General features: G+C 49.3%; 1 protein-coding gene, 3 non-coding genes and 1 pseudogene across 4 annotated transcripts; 1 reads left to right on the top strand and 4 right to left on the bottom strand.

The window, feature by feature from the left end:
- Nucleotides 1–7,052: 7,052 nt before the first annotated feature.
- LOC144259674 (olfactory receptor 52P1-like) lies at nucleotides 7,053–8,123 on the top strand (annotated as a pseudogene).
- Nucleotides 8,124–17,312: 9,189 nt separating this feature from the next.
- RPS11 (ribosomal protein S11) lies at nucleotides 17,313–22,500 on the bottom strand. The gene is made up of 5 exons (XM_077816632.1): nucleotides 22,356–22,500; nucleotides 21,844–21,975; nucleotides 21,181–21,256; nucleotides 19,579–19,708; nucleotides 17,313–17,484 (listed from the first exon to the last, which is right to left on the bottom strand). Exons 1-5 carry the CDS (start codon nucleotides 22,368–22,370, stop codon nucleotides 17,361–17,363), a joined length of 477 nt encoding a protein of 158 aa, XP_077672758.1. The 5' UTR covers nucleotides 22,371–22,500; the 3' UTR covers nucleotides 17,313–17,360.
- On the bottom strand, nucleotides 18,659–18,753 carry LOC144259783 (small nucleolar RNA SNORD35). Its single transcript, XR_013344916.1, has one exon. It is a non-coding gene; the product is annotated as a small nucleolar RNA SNORD35 (small nucleolar RNA).
- On the bottom strand, nucleotides 20,660–20,750 carry LOC144259784 (small nucleolar RNA SNORD35). The gene has a single exon (XR_013344917.1). It is a non-coding gene; the product is annotated as a small nucleolar RNA SNORD35 (small nucleolar RNA).
- Nucleotides 21,428–21,521, bottom strand: LOC144259785 (small nucleolar RNA SNORD35). The gene has a single exon (XR_013344918.1). It is a non-coding gene; the product is annotated as a small nucleolar RNA SNORD35 (small nucleolar RNA).
- Nucleotides 22,501–23,759: the final 1,259 nt, after the last annotated feature.

Here is a 23,759-nt window from a genome sequence, read left to right as displayed (position 1 = left end):
TTTTAATCTTGCATCGAGGTTATTCTGCCCCAATATAGTTTACTGATGTAACCCTTCTGCCTGTCAGAGTTGGCAGCAACAAGGGCCGGGTTCAATATCTAGGGGCTCCATTCCAGTAACACAATGCAAAACCAGCTCAAGCCCCCACCCAGTGACCTGGGACAAATATATACCACCCCCCCGGGTGCCTCCAAGAGGCAATACTTCCCCTCTCGCAAGCACAGAATCTGAGTGTAGCAAAAGGCCTTTTAATAACAGAGAGAAACAATGTGGCATTATGTTGGGGAAACACCACCAACAGGATTCATAACACAACCCATGAGCAAAAAACCCACCCCAAGCAAATTGGGGCGTGTCCTTTCCCTTTGGTTCTTGAGTCCAGCAACCCAAAATCACCCAAAGTCCCAAAAGTCCAATAACCCCAAAGTCTCTGTCCCTGGTCAGGGCAGCCCCAGAGTTTGAAAGTTTATCTGCAGAGTTTTACCTCCCAACCTGGATGGAGATTGCGGGGGGGGTGGGGGGGGGGTTAAGGAGTTTGCCTGGGAGTTCGCCTGGAGTGAGCCCGGTGAGGCTTACGTCTTGCAAACTGCTCTGAGGAAGCTCATAGTAGGAAGGTGATATGGAAGGGGTGGTTCAGCTGTTGTGACCTGCACTGGATGTGCCATGTTTGTCTTTCTTCCACAGGACAGAAGCAACTTTGTCTGTACAAAGTGCAAGCTGGTCTCCATATTGGAAGAGAAGATTGAAGGTCTGGAGCAACAGATAACGACCCTGTGTTGCATACGAGAAACTGAGGATTTTCTAGACAAAACTCAGATATAGAGCAGGTTGCACAGAGGAGCCAAGAGGCCAGTGAAGAAGCTTGGCAACATGTGACCTCCAGAAGAGGTAAGCGGAATGTCCAGGTTCCAGTAACACAGACACAGGTAACTAACCGCTTTCATGTTCTCTCCGCAGGTACCGTTGCGGAGAGTGGACCAGATGATATGTCTGGGGCGAGAAAGCAGAAGGAGACTCCGCTGGTTGGAAGGCATGAGATGCGATGTCCTGAGGTTGGGGGTTCCACGACCACCACTCCCAAGAGGAGAAGGAGGGTGGTGGTGGTCGGGGACTCTCTCCTCCGGGGGACTGAGTCATCTATCTGCCGCCCTGACCGGGAAAACCGAGAAGTCTGCTGCTTGCCGGGGGCTAAGATTCGCGATGTGACGGAGAGACTGCCGAGACTCATCAAGCCCTCGGATCGCTACCCCTTCCTGCTTCTCCACGTGGGCACCAATGATACTGCCAAGAATGACCTTGAGCGGATCACTGCGGACTACGTGGCTCTGGGAAGAAGGATAAAGGAGTTTGAGGTGCAAGTGGTGTTCTCGTCCATCCTCCCCGTGGAAGGAAAAGGCCTGGGTAGGGACCGTCAAATCGTGGAAGTCAACGAATGGCTACGCAGGTGATGTCGGAGAGAAGGCTTTGGATTCTTTGACCATGGGATGGTGTTCCATGAAGGAGGAGTGCTGGGCAGAGACGGGCTCCATCTTACGAAGAGAGGGAAGAGCATCTTTGCCAGCAGGCTGGCTAACCTAGTGAGGAGGGCTTTAAACTAGGTTCACTGGGGGAAGGAGACCAAAGCCCTGAGGTAAGTGGGAAAGCGGGATACCGGGAGGAAGCACAGGCAGAAATGTCTGTGAGGGGAGGGCTCCTGCCTCATACTGGGAATGAGGGGCGATCAACAGGTTATCTCAAGTGTTTATATACGAATGCACAAAGCCTTGGAAACAAGCAGGGAGAACTGGAGGTCCTGGTGATGTCAAGGAACTATGATGTGATTGGAATCACAGAGACTTGGTGGGATAACTCACATGACTGGAGTACTGTCATGGATGGTTATAAACTGTTCAGGAAGGACAGGCAGGGCAAAAAAGGTGGGGGAGTAGCACTGTATGTAAGGGAGCAGTATGACTGCTCAGAGCTCCGGTACGAAACTGTAGAAAAACCTGAGTGTCTCTGGATTAAGTTTAGAAGTGTGTGCAACAAGAGTGATGTAGTGGTGGGAGTCTGCTATAGACCACCGGACCAGGGGGATGAGGTAGATGAGGCTTTCTTCCGGCAGCTCACGGAAGCTACTAGATCGCATGCCCTGATTCTCATGGGTGACTTTAATTTTCCTGATATCTGCTGGGAGAGCAATACTGCGGTGCATAGACAATCCAGGAAGTTTTTGGAAAGCGTAGGGGACAATTTCCTGGCGCAAGTGCTAGAGGAGCCAATTAGGGGGGGCGCTTTTCTTGACCTGCTGCTCACAAACCGGGTAGAATTAGTGGGGGAAGCAAAAGTGGATGGGAATCTGGGAGGCAGTGACCATGAGTTGGTTGAGTTCAGGATCCTGACACAGGGAAGAAAGGTAAGCAGCAGGATACGGACCCTGGACTTCAGGAAAGCAGACTTCGACTCCCTCAGGGAAGGGATGGCCAGGATCCCCTGGGGGACTAACTTGAAGGGGAAAGGAGTCCAGGAGAGCTGGCTCTATTTCAAGGAATCCCTGTTGAGGTTACAGGGACAAACCATCCCAATGAGTCGAAAGAATAGTAAATATGGCAGGCGACCAGCTTGGCTTAATGGTGAAATCCTAGCGGATCTTAAACATAAAAAAGAAGCTTACAAGAAGTGGAAGGTTGGACATATGACCAGGGAAGAGTATAAAAATATTGCTCGGGCATGTAGGAATGAAATCAGGAGGGCCAAATCGCACCTGGAGCTGCAGCTAGCGAGAGATGTCAAGAGTAACAAGAAGGGTTTCTTCAGGTATGTTGGCAACAAGAAGAAAGCCAAGGAAAGTGTGGGCCCCTTACTGAATGAGGGAGGCAACCTAGTGACAGAGGATGTGGAAAAAGCTAATGTACTCAATGCTTTTTTTGCCTCTGTTTTCACTGACAAGGTCAGCTCCCAGACTGCTACGCTGGGCATCACAAAATGGGGAAGAGATGGCCAGCCCTCTGTGGAGATAGAGGTGGTTAGGGACTATTTAGAAAAGCTGGACGTGCACAAGTCCATGGGGCCGGACGAGTTGCATCCAAGACTGCTGAAGGAATTGGCGGCTGTGATTGCAGAGCCATTGGCCATTATCTTTGAAAACTCGTGGCGAACCGGGGAAGTCCCGGATGACTGGAAAAAGGCTAATGTAGTGCCAATCTTTAAAAAAGGGAAGAAGGAGGATCCTGGGAACTACAGGCCAATCAGCCTCACCTCAGTCCCTGGAAAAATCATGGAGCAGGTCCTCAAAGAATCAATCTTGAAGTACTTGCATGAGAGGAAAGTGATCAGGAAGAGCCAGCATGGATTCACCAAGGGAAGGTCATGCCTGACTAATCTAATCGCCTTTTATCATGAGATTACTGGTTCTGTGGATGAAGGGAAAGCAGTGGATGTATTGTTTCTTGACTTTAGCAAAGCTTTTGACACGGTCTCCCACAGTATTCTTGTCAGCAAGTTAAGGAAGTATGGGCTGGATGAATGCACTATAGGGTGGGTAGAAAGCTGGCTAGATTGTCGGGCTCAACGGGTAGTGATCAATGGCTCCATGTCTAGTTGGCAGCCGGTGTCAAGTGGAGTGCCCCAGGGGTCGGTCCTGGGGCCGGTTTTGTTCAATATCTTCATAAATGATCTGGAGGATGGTGTGGATTGCACTCTCAGCAAATTTGCGGACGATACTAAACTGGGAGGAGTGGTAGATACGCTGGAGGGGAGGGATAGGATACAGAAGGACCTAGACAAATTGGAGGACTGGGCCAAAAGAAATCTGATGAGGTTCAATAAGGATAAGTGCAGGGTCCTGCACTTAGGACGGAAGAATCCAATGCACCGCTACAGACTAGGGACCGAATGGCTAGGCAGCAGTTCTGCGGAAAAGGACCTAGGGGTGACAGTGGACGAGAAGCTGGATATGAGTCAGCAGTGTGCCCCTGTTGCCAAGAAGGCCAATGGCATTTTGGGATGTATAAGTAGGGGCATAGCGAGCAGATCGAGGGACGTGATCGTCCCCCTCTATTCGACATTGGTGAGGCCTCATCTGGAGTACTGTGTCCAGTTTTGGGCCCCACACTACAAGAAGGATGTGGATAAATTGGAGAGAGTCCAGCGAAGGGCAACAAAAATGATTAGGGGTCTAGAACACATGACTTATGAGGAGAGGCTGAGGGAGCTGGGATTGTTTAGCCTGCAGAAGAGAAGAATGAGAGGGGATTTGATAGCTGCTTTCAACTACCTGAAAGGGGGTTCCAAAGAGGATGGCTCTAGACTGTTCTCAATGGTAGCAGATGACAGAACGAGGAGTAATGGTCTCAAGTTGCAGTGGGGGAGGTTTAGATTGGATATTAGGAAAAACTTTTTCACTAAGAGGGTGGTGAAACACTGGAATGCGTTGCCTAGGGAGGTGGTGGAATCTCCTTCCTTGGAAGTTTTTAAGGTCAGGCTTGACAAAGCCCTGGCTGGGATGATTTAACTGGGAACTGGTCCTGCTTCGAGCAGGGGGTTGGACTAGATGACCTTCAGGGGTCCCTTCCAACCCTGATATTCTATGATTCTATGATTCTAAGGGGCACCTTACGTGGTCCAAAGCTGATGGCCCCACCTCTCCGTAGGGCTCCGCTCCGCCAGCCGCCCCATGAGCTGCTCTAGGCATCCAACAAACTGCTCTGCTCCACCAGCTGCTCTGCTCCGCTCGCCGTCCCGCAAACTGCTCCACAATATATCTTCAGGCTCCCCCACTACTTAACACAACACTCACTGATTTCAGCTCTTAGTAAGTTTAGCTCTTTTGTGGTTTCAGCTTGTAGTAGAGGAGCCTCAGTGCTGGTACACCATTAGCCCAAAGTGAATTCAGCTCAGCAGCCTGTAACTAGACTCCTAATAGAATCAAAATTAGCTCTGATATTCCACAGTAGAGAGAGGAAGAAGGGCAATTAGCACTAAAGACCCTCACCAGGGGGCTCATACCACCAAATATTAATACCTGTCCCCAGCCTCTCTCAATTCACAGAGTTTTGTAACCATAGAATTTCAGGGTTGGAAGGCAGCCCAGTAGATCATCTAGTCCAACCCCCTGCTCAAAGCAGGACCAATCCCCAATTTTTGCCTCAATCCCTAAATAGCCCCCTCAAGGATTGAACTCACAACCCTGGGTTTAGCAGGCCAATGCTCAAACCACTGAGCTATCCCTCCCCCATGTCCCTTGCCTAGCGAGTGCTACTTAGTTGATGGCGAGTCCCGCCATCATAACAAAAGGCCAAGTACATTTCCACTGTCCTTGATTCCCATAATCAGTGTAATAACAATTTATTTTTCCTGCCCCAATAACAGAGACACTGGGGATCCCACAGCAGCTAAAGTGACCATTTGGGCAGCTATGGCCTCATTCTAGGCAGGGTGGGTGTGCCTATGCAAATGAGATCAGTCCCTGAAGTTCTTTTCCACAACTTGCCACACCTCTCCACCAGATGTCAGAGTGGAGCTCATCCTGACTCTGCTTACACTGACGTACATAAGAAAAGGAGGGACTGTTAGGGGAAATCAACCTAGTTAGTATATGTGACTCCATTTTGGGTTTCCTCTTGGCCATTAACTAGAAGCGAGCATATCACGTACCAAGGGAGGATCCGTCAAGGTGGACAGCTGGACAGTTTCAAGATAAGGGAAACAAAGGAGACAGGAACCAGCCGACATGCCTGAAATAGTTCCTAATTCAGCTTTTTTGCATGGGAAAGGTGGCTGCAGGGGATTGGTAATAGATAAGGAGAAGGCCTGTTTATTGGTTTAGGCCCCCCCGAGGCACACAGGCAGGATGTTTTGCCAACAGTATATAATCTTTGTGTAACCTGTAATCGGGGACCCATTCTGCTTAACAGAACGGTACCACTCTCGAGCGCAATAAACCTACCAACTTTGAGACACTCTGCAGTCTGTCTTTATTTGGTTGCCTCAGCCTAGAAGTGAACTGTACGTGTCCTAACTGGAATAATTTGTAACGATGGCTATTAGCTAGGATGGGCAGGGATGATGACCCCAGTCTCTGTTTGCCAGTAGTTGGGAATGGGTGACCGGGCATGGATCACTGGATGATTACCAGTTCTGTTCATTTCCTCTGGGACACCTACCATTGGCCACTGTCAGAAGACAGGATACTGGACTAGATGGACCTTTGGTCTGACCCAGTGTGGCCGTTCTTATGTTTCTCATGTTCTTATGCTCTATAGAGCATGGGCCGTATAAGTGGGTTTGTCTACACATCCTTTAACTTGAAGTCTGTGTTACATTTTACAGTTCATTTCTGCTCCCCATCCAGTTCTGAGTTGAATGGCAGGAGCTGCTTCCTTTGGCAGAAACAGAGAAGACACAGCTGGCTGGGTCAAGTGAGCTCAGCACAGGTGTGAGGAGAAGGGGAGAGCCAGCATCAGCAAGTGGGGGCTAATCAAGTAAAAAGCAGAATTAGCCAGGGAGGGGAAGGGGAAGCTGAGAGGAGGCAGAACCCAGGGAGGCCAGTTAGTGCCTGGCTGAACCAGGTGAGGTGTGTGTGAGCCTGACAGCACCCACACCTGAGTGCTGAACCCAGCAGGTCTCAGCTAAGAAGCCTGGTGCCAGCAAAGTCAGCACCAGCCCAGGCCCCCCCGGCAAGGGGAGGGACAGGATTATGTTATGGATATTCATGCAGCATGGTTCACAGGGCACTGCAGAGCGACAGAGGGGATGGGGCCCTGCTTTGGATTGAGGCTAAGAGCAGGTCTAGCTGCTGGGTTCCTCCAGCATCACCCCCGCTACAATCAACCTCACTGAGACCGTAGAAACTAGGAGACCCGGTGTTGCTGGGTTGAGACTCCTCTGCCCCTATTCTTGCTTCCTCCAGGGACAGCAATGCCAAGTGCACAGGGTGCTGTGAGCAGCACCGGGCAGCGTCCATACAGAATTGGTCTCTCCTTTGGCTTGGTCTCCCTTCCCTGTTTTATTGTGTCCTTATTCACAGGCAGTGTGAGCTGCAGTGAACACAGCTGGAGAACCAGGGGCCGGCCATGGCTGCTACCAACCTGACACCTTCAAACCCTGCCATGTTCCTGCTGCTGGGCATCCCCAGGCTGGAAGAAGCTCACGTTTGGATCTCGATGCCCATGTGAACGATGTACTTGGTGATCATCGTCAGGAACTGCGCTATTCTCCTAGCCATCGCCACAGAGCCAGCCCTGCACCGACCCATGTGCTATTTCCTCTGCATGCTGGTAGCCATCGACCTGGGAGCCTCCACCTGCACCCTGCCGAAATTGCTCTGCATCTTCTGGTTTCAGGCCAGGGAGATCAATGCCGGGGCCTGCCTGGCCCAGATGTTCTTCATTCACTCCCTCTCCATGATGGAGTCGTCTGTGCTGTTGGCCATGGCCCTGGATCACTATGTGGCCATCTGTGCTCCCTTGGGCTACACCTCTGTCTTCACCGGCCGCCTCGTTGCCAAACTGGGTGTGGTGGCCATAGCCAGGGGGGCACTGCTCATGAGCCCCTGCCCCTTTCTGATTTAAAGGATGTCCTTCTGCTGGACCAACGTCATCCCACACACTTACTGCGAGCACATGGCTAAGGTGAAGCTGGCCTGTGGAGACACCAGCATTAACCATGCCTACGGCCTCAGTGTGGCATTGCGAGTCATAGGTGGGGACCTGCTGTTTATCGGTCTGTCCTATTTCCTGATTGTCCGTGCTGTTCTGCACCTCTCGTGCTGGGAGGCCCGGCTCAAGGCCTTTGGTACCTGCAGCTCCCACATCTGTGTCATCCTGATCTCCTACACCCCGGCCCTCTTCTCCTTCTTCACACACCGCTTTGGCCACCAAGTGGCTCCCCCTATCCACATCATCCTGGCCAATCTCTACCTCCTGTTCCCACCCATGTTGAACCCCATCGTGTATGGGGTGAGGACCAGGGATATCCGGGAGCGAGTGTTCAGGGTGATCCTGCAGAGCACAGGTACCCCCAAACCTAGGCCCGACAGGGGCTCCGTCCTCCAAAGGCCACCCAGCCAGTTCCTCCAGGCAGAGATTCCTGTGCACGCGGTGCCCCCTCCCAGGGGCCTCGTCTCAGGGTCTGTAAAGCAATAACTTCCTATGGCTCCCTGATAGATTGCGCCAGCCAGGAGGGGCCCATATTCTGGCTGCGAGGCACGGCAGCCCTGAGTTCTCCCAGAGCCACAGAGAGTGAACCTGTCTGGGACTCCAGGGGAGAATCCATTGCCTCTGATTCCCACCCTGACCCAGAGACCCCAGGGCCATAGGCACAGCATGGGAGACTATATCCTGGAAAGCAGTGACTGAAAAGGACTTAGGTCAGCATGGGCAAGCAACTCGACATGAGTTCCCAGTTGGATGCTGTGGAACAAAGGGCTAATGTGGCATTTGGGTATATAAATTGCAGAAGCGAGGAGCAGGGAGGTGATTTTCACATCTGTAGGGGGCTTCGGTGATGGATACTGCATCCAGTCCATATTTTACAGAGCTGGTGATAAATTGGAGAGGGGAAGAAAAGAGCCACAAAAATTATTTGAGGGCCTATATAGCAAGAGACTTAAAAAGCTCAACCTTTTAGCTTATCGAACAGGAGACTGAGAAGGGACTTGATTACACTGTGTAAAGACCTTCTTGGGGAGAAAATCCTAAATACTAAAGGGCTCTGTAATCTAGTGGAGAAATGCAGAACAAGAACTCATGGCTGGAAGCTGAAGCCAGACAAATTTAAATTAGAAATAAGGCACAATTTTTAAATAGTGAGGTGCTTAACCTTGGAACAGTCAACCAAGGGAGGTTTGGTGCATTCCCCAGCTCTTGTTGTCTCCAGATCAAGGCTTAGCTACCTTCCTGGAAAATACTCTTCAATCAAACACAAGTTACTGGGCTCAATGTAAGCGTAACTGGGTGAAAGTCTGTGGCCTGTGCTATACAGGAGGCCAGATTGGATGATCTAATGGTCCCTTCTGGCCCTAAACTCTATGAATCCATGAAGCAGTGGCCCAGCGTGAATCCACCCCACCTGCTCCATGGGCAAAACACATCACAGCAGGAGGCACTTGGTTCTGCATTCAAAGGGAGGCAGCCCGATGCCTTACTCACATGCATGTCAGCCCCAAGCATAACTGCTCCTACTCTGATATCCTCACCCTCCTTTCATCACTCTGAATTCACTCGTGTTTGTGACAAAGCGGGAATTTTCTATCATATTTTTTATGAATCCTATATGTTCCTCAGTTTCCCCTACGTGCTGCATGGTTACCTAGGGGATGGAATAGGGTTGTTTGTCTTCAGGGCAGGCTGAGACACAGGTGTGAATGGTGCCTAGTTGTCCGGGACTTGGACCCCATATCAATGGAGCTTTTGGATATGTCTACACAGCAACTAGATACCTGCAGCTGGCCTGTGCCAGCCAACTCAGGCTTGCAGGGCTGTTTCATTGTCCTCTTCATTTACCTCTTTCCCAATTTTTGCAATTCCTGCAAACTTGATCAGGGAAGATTTTATATTTGTTTCCAGGTCATTGATAAAAGTATTACATAGCGTAGGGTTAAAAACTGATCCTTACAGGACCCCACTAGAAAAATACCTACTCAGTGATGATTTCCCATTACATCTTGAGACCTATGTATTAGCCAGTTTTGAATTAATTGAATGTGCATCATGTTGATTTTGTATTTTTAATTTTTTATCAAAATGTCATGCAGCACCAAGTCAACTGCCTTACAGAAGTCTAAGTATATTACACTGGCATTATTACCTCTCTCAACCAACCAGTTAATCTTGTTTTAAAAAAAACTAAGAGACTTGACAAGAGTAACTGTCTCAAGTTGCAGTGAGGGAGGTTTAGGTTGGATATTAGGAAAAACTTTTTCACTAGGAGGGTGGTGAAACACTGGAATGGGTTCCCTAGGGAGGTGGCGGAATCTCCATCCTTAGAGGTTTTTAAGGTGAGGCTTGACAAAGCCCTGGCTGGGATGATTTAGTGGGGGATTGGTTCTGCTTTAAGCAGGGGCTTGGACTAGATGATCTCCTGAGGTCCCTTCTGTCATAAATATAAAAGGAAAGGTAAACCCCTTTAAAACGGAACCAGTCCCAGAACCAGCAGAACAAACAGCACCAGACCCATTGCGAACACTGAATCCAGTACTTGCAACCTCAACACCAGAGGGCCCCACCAAACCTGAACCGGCAGCAGCCCATAACCCTACACAAGAGGCTCAGCCGGAGCCTGAACCCCAACATAGTGTCCCAGCGGAGAGCGGTTCAGTCAACGGAAACAGCCCCATCCCCTACATCGCTTCAAGAGGGACCAAACATAGGTCCACAATCCCATGAGGAACTGACGTCCCCAGCATCAAGGGAACAGTTCCAGACTGAACAGGAAGCAGATGAAAGCCTCCAGAGAGCTTGGACGGCGGCATGGAGCAATCCACCGCCCCTCAGCTCTTCTAATGGATCCAGGTTTGTTGTAGAAAGAGGACTTTTATACAAGGAAACTCTTTCTGGTGGACACCAGGAAGACTGGCATCCTCAGAGACAGTTGGTAGTTCCAACTAAATACCGGGCCAAGCTCTTGAGCTTAGCCCATGATCACCCTACTGGCCATGCTGGGGTGAAGAGGACCAAAGACCGTTTGGGGGGAGTCATTCCACTGGGAGGGAATGGGCAAGGATATTTCTACCTATGTCCGGTCTTGTGAAGTATGCCAAAGAGTGGGAAAACCCCAAGACCAGGTCAAAGCCCCTCTCCAGCCACTCCCCATCATTGGGGTTCCATTTCAGCAAGTAGCTGTGGATATTCTGGGTCCTTTTCCAAAAAAGACACCCAGAGGAAAGCAGTCCATACTGACTTACATTGATTTTGCCGATGGCCAGAAGCAGTAGCTCTAAGCAACCCAAGGGCTAAAAGTGTGTGCCAGGCAATAGCAGACATTTTTGCCAGGGTAGGTTGGCCCTCCGACATCCTCACAGATGCAGGGACTAATTTCCTGGCAGAAACTATGGAAAACCGCTGGGAAGCTCATGGGGTAAGTCACTTGGTTGCCACTTCTTACCACCATCAAACAAATGGCCTGGTGGAGAAGTTTAATGGAACTTTGGGGGCCATGATACGTTAATTCATAAATGAGCACTCCAATGATTGGGACCTAGCATTGCAGTAGTTGCTCTTTGCCTACAGAGCTGTACCACATCCTAGTTTACGGTTTTCCCCATTTGAACTTGTATATGGCCGTGAGGTTAAGTGGCCATTACAGTTGGTGAAGCAGCAATGGGAGGGATTTACACCTTCTCCAGGAACTAATATTCTGGACTTTGTAACCAACCTACAAAACACCCTCCGAACCTCTTTAGCCCTTGCTAAAGGAAACTTACAGAATGCTCAAAAAGAGCAAAGCGCCTGGTATGATAAACATACCAGAGAGCGTTCCTTTAAAGTAGGAGACCAGGTCATGATCTTAAAGGCGCTCCAGGACCATAAAATGGAAGCATCGTGGGAAGGGCCATTCACGGTCCAGGAGCGCCTGGGAGCTGTTTATTATCTCATAGCATTCCCCACCTCCAACCCAAAGCCTAAGGTGTACCATATTAATTCTCTAAAGCCCTTTTATTCCGGAGAATTAAAGATTTGTCAGTTTACAGCCCAGGGAGGAGACGACGCTGAGTGGCCTGAAGGTGTCTACTACGAAGGGAAAAGTGCTGGTGGTGTGGAAGAGGTGAACCTCTCCATGACCCTTGGGCATATGCAGTGACAGCAGATCAAGGAGCTGTGCACTAGCTACGCGCCAACTTTCTCAGCCACCCAGGACTGACTGAACGGGCATATCTCTCCATTGACACAGGTAATGCTCACCCAGTTAAAGTCCAACCTTACCAGGTGTCTCCTCAAGCTAAAACTGTTATAGAATGGGAGATCCAGGATATGTTACAGATGGGTGTAATCCGCCCCTCTGGAAGTCCATGGGCATCTCCAGTGGTTCTAGTTCCCAAACCAGATGCAAATGGGGAAATATGTTTTTGCGTGGACTACCGTAAGCTAAATCCTGTAACTCGCCCAGACAACTATCCAATGCCACACACAGATGAACTATTAGAGAAACTGGGACGGGCCCAGTTCATCTCTACCTTGGACTTAACCAAGGGGTACTGGCAAGTACCACTAGATGAATCCGCCAAGGAAAGGTCAGTCTTCATCACACATCTCGGGCTGTATGAATTTCATGTACTCCCTTTCGGGCTGCGAAATGCACCCGCCACCTTCCAAAAACTTATAGATGGTCTCCTAGCGGGATTAGGAGAATATGCAGTCGCCTACCTTGACGATGTGGCCATATTTTCGGATTCCTGGGCAAAACACCTGGAACATCTACAAAAAGTCCTTGAGTGCATAAGGGAGGCAGGACTAACTGTTAAGGCTAAGAAGTGTCAAATAGGCCTAAACAGAGTGACTTACCTTGGACACCAGGTGGGTCAAGGAACTATCAGCCCCCTACAGGCCAAAGTGGATGCTATCCAAAAGTGGCCTGTCCCAAAGTCAAAGAAACAGGTTCAATCCTTCTTAGGCTTGGCCAATTATTACAGACAATCTGTACTGCAATACAGCCAAATCGCTGACCCACTGACAGACCTAACCAAAAAGAAACAGCCAAATGCCGTTCAGTGGACCGAAATGTGTCAGGTGGTCTTTAACCAGCTTAAAGCTACACTCATGTCTGACCCTGTACTAAGGGCCCCAGACTTTGACAAACCGTTCCTAGTAACCACAGATGCGTCCGAGCATGGTGTGGGAGCAGTTTTAATGCAGAAAGGACCTGATCAAGAATTCCACCCTGTAGTGTTTCTCAGCAAAAAACTGTCTGAGAAGTTACACCATTGTCTATGCCCTGGGAAAGCTACACCCATATGTTTGGGGACGGCGTTTCCACCTGCAAACCGACCATAGTGCGCTACAGTGGCTTCATACCACCACGGGAAATAAGAAAAAACTTCTTTGGTGGAGTTTAGCTCTCCAAGATTTTGATTTTGACATCCAACACATCTCAGGAGCTTCTAACAAAGTGGCTGATGCACTCTCCCGTGAAAGTTTCCCAGAATCAACTGGTTAAAATCATCCTTGAGATGTAGAAAATATTGTTAGTTTTATGTACTTAGTAGTATATTTAGAGGTGCATGTCTCATTAACTCTGTTTTTCCTAGAGCTCCAGGAAGAAATCCCAGCCAGCATTTCACCCTAGCTGAGATTTGGTGAGCGAGTCATAAAATAAAGGGAAGGGTAAACCCCTTTAAAATCCCTCCTGGCCAGAGGAAAAATCCTCACCTGTAAAGGGTTAAGAAGCTAAAGGTAACCTCCCTGGCACCTGACCAAAATGACCAATGAGGAGACAAGATACTTTCAAAAGCTGGGAGGAGGGAGAGAAAGGGTCTGTGTCTGTCTGCATGCTGCTTTTGTCGGGGACAGAACAGGAATGGAGTCTTAGAACTTTTAGTAAGTAATCTAGCTAGGTATGCATTAGATTATGATTTCTTGAAATGGCTGAGAAAAGAACTGTGCTGAATAGAATGACTATTCCTGTCTGTGTGTCTTTTTTGTAACTTAAGGTTTTGCCTAGAGGGATTCTCTATGTTTTGAATCTAATTACCCTGTAAGGTATCTACCATCCTGATTTGACAGAGGTGATTTCATTTTACTTGTATTAAAAGTCTTCTTGTAAGAAAACTGAATGATTTTTCATTGTTCCCAGATCCAAGGGTTTGGGTCTGTGGTCACCTATGCAAATTGGTGAGGATTTTTACCAAACCTTCCCCAGGAAGTGGGGTGCAAGGGTTGGGAGGATTTCTGGGGGGGAGACGTGTCCAAACTACGCTTCCCAGTAAACCCAGTTAAAGTTTGGTGGTGGCAGTGGAAATCCAGGGGCAAAGGATAAAATTAATTTGTACCTTGGGGAAGTTTTAACCTAAGCTGGTGAAAGTAAGCTTAGGAGGTTTTCATGCAGGTCCCCACATCTGTACCCTAGAGTTCAGAGTGGGGAAGGAACCTTGACACCTTCCAACCCTGATATTCTATGAGTCTAAGATTCATTTTCATAAACCCACATGGATGGGCGTTAGTTACGTTACCATCCTCTATATCTTTGTTAACTGAGTCCCATATCAGCCATCCTATTGTTTTCCCAATATTAATGTCAGGTCTCTAATTATTCAGGTGTGGCTTTTGGTCACACCAGTTCAGCCACTTTACAGAAGCTATGCTGAGCTGCTGGGCTCTTAGGCACCCAGGAATAGCTTTGCTTGCTGATGGGAGAGACCTTTGCCTGCAGCAGCACTGACTGGATGCAGCCCAAGGCCAGCACATTGAGTACGCAGACACAGGGCTTCAGCCCAGCCAAAATCCCCTCACTGCGAAAACATCCAGAGCACTAGCACTGCTGGGCACTCCCTCTTTCACCTGCACCGGCCTTCAGGCCCACAACAGTCAGCCAGCCATCTGGTCTTCTGTGATTACCAGGCTTAGAGATTTATCGTAGTTGTGAGCTCAACTGTGTAAACTAAACATTCTTAATATGTCATAATAACCTTGAACAATAAACTCATGGAAAAAAGGTGCAAAAGGGACTTAATTTAAACAAAAAGGCTTCCTGATATAACTCAAGGCATATGTTAAGATCGTGCTTCGTAAACAAAAGTGGGAGACTGGACATCAATATAGCAAAACTGATTTATCAGAAATTAGACCTACTTGGTGAACAAAAGGATGAGTGGATGGGCTATTCCACCCACGATCACTCCCCTTCGGAGTCCCTACAAAAAAACGACAAAAGGGAGTTTGAGAGGATAGACACAGGGTTACATTAACACCCTTCACTCTTTGGGCCCATATCGTCCCTCAGTTTAAAGTAATACAACAGTGTGACGGCAAAATCTTTCCCTTTTCTCCTCCCACAGTTTACACTCCTCCTCCCTCAGGCTGTCTGACCCAGTGTTCTGCATGTGACAGAAGCCCAACCACCCTTTCTCTACCTTTTGAGAGACAGTTTCTACTACCAGGCTCTTTCCCAGCATGGCACACAATTCCCATAGTCCCTCTGGAAACTATGGACTACAAGTGCATGAGTTCCATGCTGACCCAGGGCAAGGGTGATGCAGGGGCCCAGGCCTGCTTTAAATAGGTAGCAAGCGCCTCTTCTAGAGCTTGGACACCCCTGGGCATGTCCCACCCAGACAAAGGGCTAGAAAGGCCATGGCACAGAGCTCTCTGTGACCCACCTGAGCTCTCCAACCCAGCTCAGCGCTGTTAGCCATGCAGCCCAAACCACGTTCAGCTTCACCTAGTGCAGCAACAATCCCCCCTCAGAAGGTCCTGTAGCAAACTCTTTGTAATTATGTATTCTGGCTGCTGCAAAGGCTTCTGGCCACCCAGGGAAGGAAAACGGGACAGTTAGGCTATGTCTACATGACCGTGGTAAGTCATCCTACGCTACACAAGTCCAGCTACATGAACAACAGAGCTGGAGTCGATGTACCTTAGGTCGAATTACTGCAGGGTCTACTCCGCGGGAGGTCGACCAGAGAAAATCTCCCTTAACTTACCTTACTCTTCTCCTCTGGGGGCAGAGTACAGGGGTCCACTGCAGAGCAATCTGCAGTCACTTTGGTGGGTCTTTACTCAACCTGCTAACTCGACTGCTAGTCTCAAAGACACAACACTTTGAGAATCACAGCACCTAGCAAAACCACAGGAACACCGAACCCCAAAGCCAAGTTAGGCTCCTTATGCAATTCCCAAAGCTAGCCCAGGCAGGGAGAAATTAAGCTAGCCCAGGGAAGACAACAGGGGTATGTGCTAGACCCCACATTCTCTCATAGACAGACACCTAAGTCCAGGGATACTCCTGTTTTGCAAGCCACCAATGGGAACTTCGTGGCTGGAGTAAGGTGGTTGACACCTAAGCTACCTTTTAAGGAAACAAGTTATATACCTGCCTCACTCCACAGGACATGGTGAGGAGTGAGTGTGGTGCCCACCTTGTAACTTTCAGCCCAGGCAGAGCATCCAGCTGGGATGAGAGAACTAGGTTTAATTCCCCCCTCAGCTTGATGGGGAAAAAGTGCTCCCCCACCACTGAGATATAGGATGTTTGATGTAGGGCTCACTCATCTCTTGCTGAAGCTGCTCCACTACGGACAGAGCAGGGGGACTAGAGGCAGGGTCTCCCCACCACTTGACTTTAGGCACCCACTAAAATATTTATCCAGAGCAAAACCATTATTAGGCTAGAGAGAGCAAGAGAAGCAATGACTAACCCTAATGTGGGCAACATGAATCCAGTCTAGCCTTTCATTGAAGGATGAAATTTTATACAAAGTTTAATCTACAGCCATTGGCTAGCAGCATTCCAATTTTTGGCATGGATATGTAGGAACTGGGGAAGTGACCTTGTAGCATCAATATACAGTAGAACCTCAGTTACAAACACCACACCTCCTTAAGAACCAGAAGAAGGTAGTCATACAACAACAAAAGACCAAAAAACCAACCAAATACAGTACAGTGTTAAAAAAAGATTTGACAAGGCAAGGAACTGTTTGTGCTTGTTTCATTTAAATTAATTTTGTTAAAAGCAGAATTTTTCTTCTGCATAGTAAAGTTTCAAAGCTGTATTAAGTCAACGTTCACCTGTAAGCTTTTGAAAGAACCACCATAAAGTTTTGTTCTGAGTTACAAATATTTCAGTTATGAACAACCTCCATTCTCAAGGTGTTTAACTGATGTTTTACTGTACCTAAAGCACCCCTTCTTTTTTTTTTAAAGAAAAACCTATTTTTTGATATTAGAAATTTTGGTCTTATTCAGACTTTCACAGAAGACTATGAAAGTCTTGAACTAGCAGGGCTAGGACAGGAAGAAGTGAAGCCTGATTGAAAAAGGAAGTGAATACACTTAAAGGCAAACACATCTGGGAGAAGAGTTTCACTAAAAATGGAACCCCACCTCTCTGAAATCTCACTAGATTGTTCAGCTGGCTGGTACCATGGAGCAAGCAAAGATTTGTATGTGGAAAGAGGAGTCCTACAGGGAAGCCAAAAACCCATTCATACCTTCTTTGTAGATAAGCATGCAAAGCCCTCCTCCCCACCTTTTTTTGAGCACTTAGAAGTAAGATGGGCCAAGTAGCACCCCTGGAGATACCCTAGGACCTGGAGCAAGACCACTATATCCTTTTCTAGAGTCCTGCAATCTCATGCCCCTTAGATTGCCATCCCTGCTCATTTCAGATCACAAACTGAACAGGTTTTTACAAAAGTTTTATTCATCCTGATCATCCATTTGTCGCCTTTAAAACTTCTGGAACTGCTTCTTGGTGCCAGCAGCCTTTGTGACCTTTAGGACGTTGAACCGGACTGTCTTGCTGAGGGGACGGCATTCCCCCACAGTCACAATATCCCCAATCTGGACATCCCTGGAAAAAAGCACAGCTGCTTTTAGATAGCTAAACAGCAGATTCTTTGCCACCAGAAATTTGTTCCTGCAGCACAAATGTGCCAGCCCAGCACTGAAGAGACTAAAGGCAAGTGAGCAAGACAACACTGAGAAACAGATTTCATGAAGACACCTTCTGCTGTTATTTAAGTGCCAAACAGGTGGCATTTCAGTAAGTGAGAGGTCCTCCATCCACCTCTAAACAAGGTCCTTCTAACCATTGGTTTTGGCATGTGTGAAGCAAGCTCCAATATGTAAGACAGATAGCACACAAAGTTCCCACAGGAGACGATCAATCAAAATTAAAAACAAATACTTGAGGATCCATTGCCCAGGCAAAGACTAGGTGTTTCCCTTGCAATCTTCATCTAGATATTTGGAAAAAAGCTTCTTGCTTGGTTCTCAGGCACCTGAATTTGGACTGAAATGCTAATCAAGGACCTCCCAGAGACAAGATGATCAGAGTGGTGTTAAGCTACAGGACCCCCTCTCCCTACTCTCAGTACTTTTATCTTCACATCATTTGAAAGATTCCCTATATTCTGCTCTAGTACCTTTCTTCTAAGGATCTGAAAGAGCTTTATAAATACTTATTTCAGAGTAACAGCCATGTTAGTCTGTATTCGCAAAAAGAAAAGGAGTACTTGTGGCACCTTAGAGACTAACCAATTTATTTGAGCATGACCTTTCGTGAGCTACAGCTCACTTCATCGGATGCATCCGATGAAGTGAGCTGTAGCTCACGAAAGCTCATGCTCAAATAAATTGGTTAGTCTCTAAGGTGCCACAAGTACTCCTTTTCTTTTTATAAAAACTTATGAAACTTTACAATCTTCAGGGAGGTAGGCAAGTAATGCTTGGTTACCGAGGGATAAATAAAGATTAGAGATGAAGTGACTTACTCAAGATCACAGAGTAAGTCAGACAGCACCAACAATAGGGATTCAGTCTTTACTCTAAGTTCCCTGTGGTAAGTACTGCAAGAAGGCTTCCTCCCAGGAAAACTCAAAATCTTTGACATTTACTAACTGGACACAAGTCACATGCAGACAGCTCACTTTATAAACTTCCCTACACATACAGGTTTGACAGTTTGCCAGAAAGTACCTGCACAGAGAAGCATTTGCTACTAGGGGCAGCCAGACCAGAACATGTTTTATGGTTCAGCATTGCCAGACTGGCATTTTCAGCAGTCCCCCTTCATCACAGGGGGCTCTGCAGACCATCGTGAGTTTAGACATCACCACCACCAAACAGGCTCTAGGTCAGGAGTGGCAAAAGCACAGTGCATGTAGTTTTACAGTGTTGCCTCACTTCATTTAAGTTTCTAGACAGAAGTGCAGTCACCAACTACAATTCTGGGTCTCTCACTCCCCCTTTGATCGGAACAGCTTTCTGTTTGGGCCGAGATTGAGCATAGTATAGCTCTTGCAGCACATCTCAACTTCGAAGCACAGGCATGCTTTAACCTTAACACCACACTCGCAAGACAGGTGAGCGATTTCTATTTTACATATAGGAAAATGGAGGTAGAAGATAACCAGCTTGCCCATGGTCACAGTCTCTATCAGAATGGATTAATACAAATAACCTGACTCCTCATCTTGAGCCCATCATTGCACTCTGGGGTCTGTAGTCTCCAGGGCTTCTATCTGGGTTAGTGAATGGCACAGGCCTGGTCTACGCTAGCAGGGGAGGAGGATCAATCTAACTTCACTATGTTATGTGAATAACAGCTGAAGTCGACCTACTTAGATCTACTCACCATCTTCACTGCGGTGAGCCTACTGCTGGCACTCCCCCGTCGACTCCGCCTGCACCTGTCGCTAAGGTGGAGTAACGGAGTTGACGGAAGCGCGCTCTGGGGTCGATTTATCGCATCTAGACTCAACAAGATAAATCAACCCCCGCTGGATCAATCGCTGCCCGCCGATCCAGCGGGTAGTATAGACACCAACAGATGGACTATGTAATGACCTATGTAGAGCCATCAGGGCTCAGATTAGTGGTGCTGTGTTCCTCCCTTCAAATCACTGCTAGACAGTGTAGCCCCCAGAACTACTCCTGCGCTCACCTGAAGCAGGGGGAGAGATGTACAGACATATTCTTGTGGCGTTTCTCAAAACGGTTGTACTTGCGGATATAGTGTAAATAATCCCTGCGGATGACGATGGTACGCTGCATCTTCATCTTGGTAACCACACCTGCAGGAATAAGGGGGGGTGGAGCGGGAAAGAATGTAAAGCACTCTTAGTTGTGGTGTTTGGTCTACAAAGTTATTCTGGTCATGGTTTTTTTTGTTTTTTTTATTTAAAACCAACACAGCTTTGCTGGTATCAGCCCCAGTGCAGACACGTACCACTCTAATTGTGCTTCTGCCAGTATACTTTTGCTGGTTCAGAGAACTGATATAATTGGATCCACACTAGAAGGGCTTTGCAAGTTTAGATACACCAGCATAAGTACAATGGCAAAAGCCTCCTAGTATAGATAAGGCCAGAGACTTCCCAAAAGAAGCTCCGGTCTGGAGAGTAACACTCAGGTAATATAGACTCAGGCAGGAGACCGTCAAGGTTATGTAGCAAATTTTCCTATTATGCTACCTTGTAACTCATACCAATGGTTTATAGTAAAATAAATCCAATACAATATAGTGCACTTACATAACTCCTTACAAAGCTTAAACCATCGACCTTGACTGTACAGACTGGAGACAGAGGAAGAGACTTCTCCCCTACCTTTCCCTGGAATGTTCAATAGGACCCTATACTTGGAGCTATTGATTACCTGCCCCACTGCTTTACCCATCCTCCTTCACGCATTAACAAAGGCACTACATTCCCCTCTATCCTACCCCGTATTACATTCAGAAGATGGCAGCTAATTAGTTATTCCTAATACTTGGTAAGGATTGGTTAGCTCTCTGAAATCCACTGTAGATTAGAAATGGATTACTCAGAATTTAAGCTTCAAAGGATGGTATCAGATAATTTGGGGCAACATTAGCAAGTCTGTAGCCTCTGCATGCATTTTTCAACAGCAACATGCCCCCTGAAGTTGATGTTCTCCTCACTATTGGGTCAATCAAAACAGTTCTATTTCAGTGTAAGGGGCTTCTCCTAAGAAGGGTACTGCCACTGTCTCCTGGGTCCTTTCGCCAGGCATCAGCAAAGCCATTTGGCAGTGTCGTCAGAGTCCCTTCACCATGAGACTTGGAAGACCATCGTGAGAATAGCATCATTTGCAGCTCAGGACCAGAGCAGCAGTGAAAAGAGGAGATAGTAATTATTTCTGGTAGGGAGCATACAAACCCAAAGGAGGCATTTATTGTCTTGGGATCTGAAATCCTAAAGAGTGGGCTGCACATTAAAGGCAAGAAATGGCTACCACCTTTAACAATAACCCCATATGGTGGGGTCTCTAGTTCCAGCAGGCTCAGACACAAGGACATCTGCAACGTGCTCTAGTCTATGCAAGTTCCAAACAATCCTGTTTTCCATTAATAAGCTCATATGCCTACATTTTGTTTAACTGATGGATCCAGATTCAAAATAGCTCTACTCACGCAGGCCTGCAAAGGCCATTCCCCACAGGGTGTTCACATAACCAAAAGGTTTTGAAATTTATCCGAAGTAATAATTCTACTCACAGAACAGAAACGTTTCTTAGGCCTTACCTGACAGGATACGACCACGAATAGAGACATTACCAGTGAACGGGCATTTCTTGTCAATGTAAGTGCCCTCAATGGCCTGAAAACAGAGAAATCTGACATCAGTGCTCTGGAGCTAAAAAGTTAGTGAGTGCTGCAAAAATCTACCATCAATGAAAACTTGTTGCACCCCAGAAGGTGAATCTGGGTGCTACAAGAGGACTGGTACCGCAAGTCTGAGGCACATTGCCTCCTTTATTCCTGTCTGTCTGAACTGACATCAGCAAGGCCACTCGGCAACTATCCTCAAAGCCCCTTCACCTGTGGGACTTGGAAGACCATCGTGAGAAAAAACATCACATGTCAGCATGGAAAAGAAACTGCTTTTCGTAACCTCCTGGGTTATTCCCTGGCTGTTAACCTGCTACTTGGACAGAAATATTCTGGCCATTGACAGTCTGAATTTATTATCTCTATCCTACTGGATTTTAGTCTCCTAACCCAAACGTAGTACTATCTCTAGACTAACCCTTTCATGAAGATATTAAAAGGCTTAACAAGCGCTCCTCAAAGCGTCAGCCTCCGCGGGAAGAACAAGTGAAGGAGTCACCCCCAAGGAACAGCCAGCCAAAGCCAGGGCCGGCCGCGGCGTGGCTCACGTCTATCCACCCACAAGGGCACTGTTACCTCCTTGGGGGTCTTGAAGCCCAGGCCGATGTTCCTGTAGTAGCGGGGCAGCTTCTCCTTGCCCCCCTCCCCCAGCAGCACGCGCTTCTTGTTCTGGAAGATGGTGGGCTGCTTCTGGTAGGCCCGCTCCGTCTGCGCGGGGGCGGCCGAAGGAAAGCCGCGTTAGGGTGAGGGCGGCCGCCACGGCAGCGCGGCCCCGCTCGGCGCCGGCCCCGCGAAGGGCAGCGGGAGACGCGGCGCGGGCCGGCCACGTCCCCAGGGCTCCGCGTGGGGCAGCCCCCTCCCCCTCCCCCTCCCCTCTCCCCACCCGCTCCCCGCCCCCCACCCCCCCGCTCCCCTCCGCACCCCTCTCCCCCGAGTCCCGGCGCGGGCCGCGTCCCCGCCTCAGCCCCGGGCCGAGCCGAGCCGCCCCCCTGCGGCCCAGGGGCTGGTCCCGGCGGCGGCTGCGTGTCCCCCGAGCCGGCCCGCCGCGCCAGACCCCAGCAGGCCCCGCCTCGGAGCAGAGCCCTGACCTGCGTGTCCGCCATCTTGCACGTCGCGAGGCAAAAGAGGCCGCAAGTGCCACACGGGGCCGCTTATCCGCCGCCGCGCCGGAAGTGACCTCACGACGCACCGCTCCGCCGGAGCAGGGGGCGGTGCTGATTCAGAAAGGGAGTCCGGTTCTCACCCCGCCCCCCGGAATGTGCGCGGGCCGCCCCTCAGCAGCCATCGCTCTGTGGGGATAGCCCACTCCCAGCTCCTAGCAGCCATCGCTTTGTGGGGATAGTCCTCTCCCCACCCCCGGCAGCCATCGCTCTGTGGGGATAGCCCACTCCCAGTTCCTAGCTGCCATCGCTTTGTGGGGATAGCCCTCTCCCCACCCCCGGCAGCCATTGCTCTGTGGGGATAGCCCACTCCCAGCTCCTAGCAGCCATCGCTTTGTGGGGATAGCCCTCTCCCCACCCCCGGCAGCCATTGCTCTGTGGGGATAGCCCACTCCCAGCTCCTAGCAGCCATCGCTCTGTGAGGCTAGCCCTCTCCCCACCCCCGGCAGCCATCGCTCTGTGGGGCTAGCCCTCTCCCCACCCCCGGCAGCCATCGCTCTGTGGGGCTAGCCCTCTCCCCACCCCCGGCAACCATCGCTTTGTGGGGATAGCCCTTCCCCACCCCCGGCAGCCATGGCTCAGATACAGCGGTCTGCAGTTGGGTTCGTTGTTTCACAGGCGCTGCAGGCTGCCAGTAGCTTCTTGCCCTGATGCCACGGCTGGTGCAAGAGAAAATCGAGCAATGCGTGGGCGAGATGGTGGGTGTGAAGGGGCAGGGTTGCATTGACGGTTGTAGCTTCAAAGCCAGCCCACCGGATCCCAGATCGCTGCCGGCAATAGACAGGGACTGAGCACGTGGGGTGGGGCATTTTCAGGCCTAGCTGAGGAGAGCAGAGGGAGCTGGGCGGTTTCCAAGTGTATTATTTTAAGAGAGACAGTTCTGGAGGTGGGAAAGTCCGGCGAGGGAAGATGGCAGCAGCTCATCTGGAACAGACCTGTCTGGGCCCCAGCAGCCTCCTCCCCAGCACCAGACAGACCCAAGCAATGTTCGTGGCTCAGGTTCATAGAATCTCCGGCTGGAAGGGACCTCAGGAGGTCATCTAGTCCAACCCCCTGCTCAAAGCAGGGCCAACCCCCAATTTTTGCCCCAGATCCCTAAATGGCCCCCTCAAGGATTGAACTCGCAACCCTGGGTTTAGCAGGCCAGTGCTCAAACCACTGAGCCATCCCTCCCCCCTCCTGCTGCTGCGGCTGCGGCTTGGGCTGCTGAGATGAGGGGAGAGGCATAGCCGCCGACTTCTACTCGCACCGATGGGTGCTCGACCCCCACCCCGCCTCCACCCCGCTCCCCCACATTCAAAAGTCCCCGCTTCAACTCCGTCCCCTCCCTGC

This window comes from Eretmochelys imbricata, chromosome 1 (genome assembly GCF_965152235.1).
Source record: "Eretmochelys imbricata isolate rEreImb1 chromosome 1, rEreImb1.hap1, whole genome shotgun sequence".
Taxonomy (NCBI): domain Eukaryota; kingdom Metazoa; phylum Chordata; order Testudines; family Cheloniidae; genus Eretmochelys; species Eretmochelys imbricata.
Note: the sequence above shows the minus strand (reverse complement) of the source record. Positions and strands in the feature narration are given on the sequence as shown.